General features: G+C 33.1%; 1 protein-coding gene across 1 annotated transcript; it reads right to left on the minus strand.

The window, feature by feature from the left end:
* Positions 1 to 3,781: 3,781 nt before the first annotated feature.
* On the minus strand, positions 3,782 to 5,050 carry LOC133293205 (uncharacterized). The gene has a single exon (XM_061491742.1). The coding sequence runs from the start codon at positions 5,048 to 5,050 to the stop codon at positions 3,782 to 3,784; it is 1,269 nt and encodes a 422-aa protein (XP_061347726.1).
* Between the last annotated feature and the right edge of the window lie 517 nt (positions 5,051 to 5,567).

Here is a 5,567-nt window from a genome sequence, read left to right on the forward strand (position 1 = left end):
CAATTGCTGTGATTGTAACTGCACCTAATGTCATAAGTAATGTTAACAAACTGGTTCTAGAATGGGGTGTTTTAATTCAAATGCTGTGATTGTAACTGCGCCTAATATCATACGTAATGTTAACAAACCGGTTCTAGAATGAGGTGTTACAATATTTGTATCTCACGAGTCATATATGTATTTTGGAGAGTATAAGGGATGTCTATACCTTTTATGATTATTCATATGAATATATGCTAGTGACATGTGTATATGATGTGAACTCGTGTATTCTTCTGCCAAATGATCTATAGTGTTTATGTAGTCATTTGGAGGATTGTAAATCATGTTTATGTAGTCTTATTTCGAGAGTATGTACTATTGATGCATGGACGAGGGACTTAGTCTATGATCATAGTTATTGGATATCTTTCGTGTTGTTGATGCATGTAAAGGACTTTTGATCATATGTTTTGTATTAGTTAAGTTCTCATTTATGTAGTCTATGGATATTTATGTATTTTGATACAATTCTGGTGAAAGGGCTTGTACGCCTATTGGATAGACTGAGATGATGTCAGTATCTGTTGAACTATTTATCAAGATTGAGATATCATGTGGGAAGTATCCTTAGATGTCCGAAAAACAAATGAAACTCTGTCTGTTTTGTTTGGGCGATGCTGATAGAAGATTATCACCTTGTGTGATTAACTATCATCATTGTTGTGTGAAGCCGTGTTGTTTAATTATTGGAACTTCATGGTGGTATGATATGTCTAAGCAAGATTAGATGTTTCAGCAGTTTGTACAAGTTATAATTACAATTTGAATTTTTTATAAATACAAAAAGTGTTTTAATCAGAAAATAATATGTTTTCAAAAGAGAAAAAGTTAAGCCGTATTTAATTTAACTTCAGTTATTGTAACTGCGCTTAATATCATACATAATAATAATAAATCGTTCTAGAACGGAGTGTTACAATTTATGTTTAAAGCATCCTTGCGCATTTGGTTCTTTCGTGTTTTGACATCTCTAAGACTATGTATGGAAATTGAACACCCAACATTTGTTGTTTTGGTAAATGAACACAAAATTTAGTTCATAGTCGAGCCAATTCAAATAAACATTTGATTTCACTATTATTGAGATTAGATATTAAGGTGGAGTTTCATTCACTTAATAATTATATTGTGCTTTAAGAAAATTATTAACTTTTTAAAGGCATATTACTATTTTTGTTGAGGATTATAAAATTTTATAAATTAATTAAAGTCTTTTTTCAAGCTAAAAACAATTAAAGTTTGATGTATTTGAAATAAGGGTATATATATCCCTAATATAGGAATAATAAAAACTCATAATTCTCACCATTTCATTTTTCTTCCGCTACTGTTAAATAGTAAACTTGCTTATATTCTATAATATATGGTACAGAAAAATATTTCTGTAGTTACTGCAGATAAGTTATCTGCATTTATTCTCAAAATGACGTCATTTTGAAATTGAAAGATTAAAAAATTATAATTATAAAGACTATAATAATCCTGAAATAAATTAAAATTACAAAAATACCTTGATTTTCGCATTAATACGACATCGTATTAGGCTTACTGCAGAAAAAGCCAACCCTATATAATATCCAAACAATAATATAAGAAATTTCTTTCCTTCTCTTACATTTCATCATATCGTTTTTCATTCTATTCCGTTTCATTTTATCCGTATAACTACAGTATACTATACTCTAGAATCTAGATACTCTTTTAGAAACATATACAATTCCATGATGAAAAAAAAAAAAGATAACTCAAAATCTCACATTCTAAAAACATTAATTATTACAATGATATGATACTTTCTTATTTATCAATAATATAAAAAAAGCATAAGGTAAACCAAAAATAAAATAAAAAAAATAGGCCTATACAATATCCACACTTTAAGCCCAAAATGCTATTACGTGAAGGGCGTGTTATAAAATACTATAAATCATTAAAAAAAATTCATCCAACACCTTAAGATTTTGGGTTAAAATGGTTCTTTACATGGTTTGAGAGCTTTGAGAGCCTCAGTGACCTTACCTCCCTCGTTTTCTCTTGTGAAATTTCTTAGCACAAGTAGGTGAGTCTGTTGGTATGGAGATTCTGTAACGCCTGACCGCTTCAAGAATCAATGACTATCCACACATACTAACACGAGACTTTTCAGTGTGCTTTTTCCTTACTCGCACACTTTCCGGGGAAACTTCCCAGGAGGTCACCCATTCCAGAATTGCTCCAAGTCAAGCACGCTTAACTGTGGAGTTCTTCCGATCCGGGCTATCGAAAAGCAGATGCATCTTGTTAGTATAGGTAGTACCAATTAATTCTTATAAGCCATTCCCAACTGTACCGTCCCATACCAGCACAATCTCTGGAATCCCTCTCTTTCGGGTGTTGATTCGATTCATTCATGTACCCCCGTCGCTGGAAGCCTGCTAAGAGCCGCTCCTTGTCCATGCCCTTTCGCACTGGCGATCACTCCCCGCCCTCGTCAGCGCCCGGGATGTTACAGATTCTTTTTGAATTGCTGGGAAAGTGGGATAGGAATTTTTTTTTAATTTTTTTTTACCATGTTTAGTATGAGTAAAAGTAAAAAAAAAATCCTAGGATACCTTTTTCCCATCATTCTCGTTTTTAATTACACATGGGAAAAAAATAATCTCATCCCACTTATGGTATTATTTTTTCCAACGAACTGGGGAATGCAATTTCACGTTTCGAGAGAAAAATGCCCTTATACAATATATCAGCAAATGTGTAAAAATGAGTAATTTTGTCGTTTCGGTTCAGATTTCCATTAATATTTTACAATCAAGCAAACATAGCATCAGTAAAATAAACTCAACTTTTTCGGAAAAAAATTGACCTACCGAACACCTTTTCGTAACTTACCTAGAAAAAAAAATTTCCCACCATCATTTTAGAATTTTTTTTTCTTTTCTCGCAAAAATAATATCTTCTCTACCAAATGAGCTTGTTATTATAACCTTACCCATCATCAACTTAAGATTTTCGATGAAATGGTTGACGACTTGGAATCTCAAATTTTAGATGTTTATTATATTACCATGATCCTCTCGTTCCGACTGTATGTTGTTTGTATAGAATAATAGGTTCGAAGATAAAGATGAATGACGTTGTGAAGATTGAAATTTATGAATCTTTTTTTTGTTTTTTGTTTTTTTGGCTGACTTTACTAGTGGTTGTATTGTAATATTAATCTTTTGATAATTTATTTGTTGATACTAAGTGAAAAAACTTGGGTTTTGGATATGGGAATTGTTTTTGTTATGTAACATAACATAAAAGCAAACTTCTTACTCTCACAAAAGTGAAGAGAGAGGAGAGAGAATAGAAAAAAGAGAAAAGTTTAGAGTGGGTCCCATATAAAATTTGTGTGCCTAGAAAGATGATTTTATGTTATGTAACATAATAAAAATAATCCCCTTTGCATATGTAGGCTTTTATCGCTCTTGATTGAGCTCACTCTGCTTTCTTTTATGGGGTTAACCTTCTTGTGAAGATTTTTACTTTAGCATTTTGGAGATAGGGATTGAAAAGAAAAATCTGAGTTTCTGCTTAGGATTTCACTGCACTGAGCATATTGTATATTAATTTCTCCGCTTCTATCCTTCTGCTTATTCAAGCATCATTACAAAATAAAATAAGAGAATCATATAATACTGATATTCTCTGCATTTTGCCAACAATTAACATCCATTTGATCCATAGAAACTTGCTATGAATTCTTTATCAAGTTTTAATACATATAGTTGCAAACAATGCAACGAACAGCTATTAATCTTGCCATGACACTTCCCTCTTCAATATCTAGCTCTCTGCTCTTCTTGTTCCATAAATGAAGTGCATATGTGTCCCCTTCATATAGTAATTTAACTAGTGTATTTTCCACCCACATTGATTCAAAATTCGTTTTAGGCTTCTTGAAAAGCCCTCCAATCTTGATCCAATCAACAGGATAGAAAGCCTTAGGTGGCAAAATTGTGATGTTGTATCCTGGTGTGTTGCCAACTCTCTCTATAACTCTTGAAACCAAGTAAGGTCCATTGTAACCCCATCTATTCCCATCAAAAGTTGATGAAAATTCTTGTAGTAAGTCCCAAAGGATTGGATGATTGATGTCAAATATCATAACTGCACCATTTAACCTTAACCATTTCTTGGTCACTGGGTCAGCACTTTGTGCTCCAACTGTGTTCCTGAACATTGAGAAATCCTTCATAATTATCAAATCTGTATCCAAATAAACACCACCATACTTATACAACATGGCTAGCCTTATCAGGTTGGAAAGGTTCTGAGTCAATGGAATGTATCCAGGGTCTTTGTTACCACTTTTTATCTTTTCAAGCCAAGCTTCAGCTGGGGTGTTCTTGACCAGGAATGGCAAATCAGGAGTGATTGCTAAAACTTTGAACCCTCTATCAAGCAGTGGCTTCAAGATTCTATACCCATGTTTAGAATCCATTGATCTTGATATAATCAACAAGCATACTTGAGGTTGGACTTTGAAAAGTGTATCCATTGTTAGGAACTCTCTTTTGCCAAAATACTTTGCTGGTGATAACCATATGATGTGGAACAATGTTGAGCAATCTTGGTTGAGAAAGTTTAAGACTCTATAATGAAATGAAGGTGTTAAGTTGCTTGGTTTAAGTATCTCAAGGTTTGGTAGCTGTGTCCTAAACCATGTCATTCTTTCTTCCTTTGATGCTTGAGCTGGTGGAATAAGAGGATCTTCATTTTCTGCATCAGTCTCTTCAGTACTCTCTTGAATGGAAAGCTGAGGATTTATGTCACTAGCTTTAGGAGTTTCTTGTTGGTTAAGAATTTGATGACTTGTCAAACCAAATGAAAGGGTAGAAGAATTAGACATGGTATTTAGACCAGAGATGAGAAGGAACATGGCAACAAATATGATGGCATAGAAGATAATAGATGATTTGGTAGTGTGGATTTTTAGCCAGTGATCATGGATCTTCGGAGACATTTTCTCATCATCAGCCATTGTAGTGATAGAGGGGGGTAGTTTCTATGGTCTATAGATAATGCAAAATTTGTGTAATGATATGAAAAGCCTTAAGAAAGAATTTGAAAATAAGGTATGCTTTTGAGTGGAGCTATATTTGGGCATCACACAAATTTAAATATTGGTGTTGGTACTTGGTGGGGATCCAATGGAGAAACTAGTTAAAATGTCCTAGAAAATTTCTTAAGTATACATCACTACAGTGTGGTCCACCAGCCTCCTTTCAATAACATAGGAAATGGTGATATGTGTAAAAACCTTTCTGTTATTCTTCTCGTTCTATATATGTTGTTTTTAGAGCTTTTAAGATTGCCAACTTATCACCCTTTACATTAATGCCTTAATTAACTAAGATCATGGTTGATGATAACATCATTTATTTGGATGTAAAAGCATTTATTACATCAAATCAGAAAAATAATTCAGGTGCACTGAGATGTGATCATCCGTTTCCATGTGTGAAGAGGCTAATCTTTCCTTCCATCATTCTTTAAAC

Source organism: Gastrolobium bilobum, unplaced genomic scaffold, assembly GCF_033153095.1.
Source record: "Gastrolobium bilobum isolate Gb01-03AN ecotype WA unplaced genomic scaffold, APGP_CSIRO_Gbil_v1 utg20278, whole genome shotgun sequence".
Classification (NCBI taxonomy): domain Eukaryota; kingdom Viridiplantae; phylum Streptophyta; class Magnoliopsida; order Fabales; family Fabaceae; genus Gastrolobium; species Gastrolobium bilobum.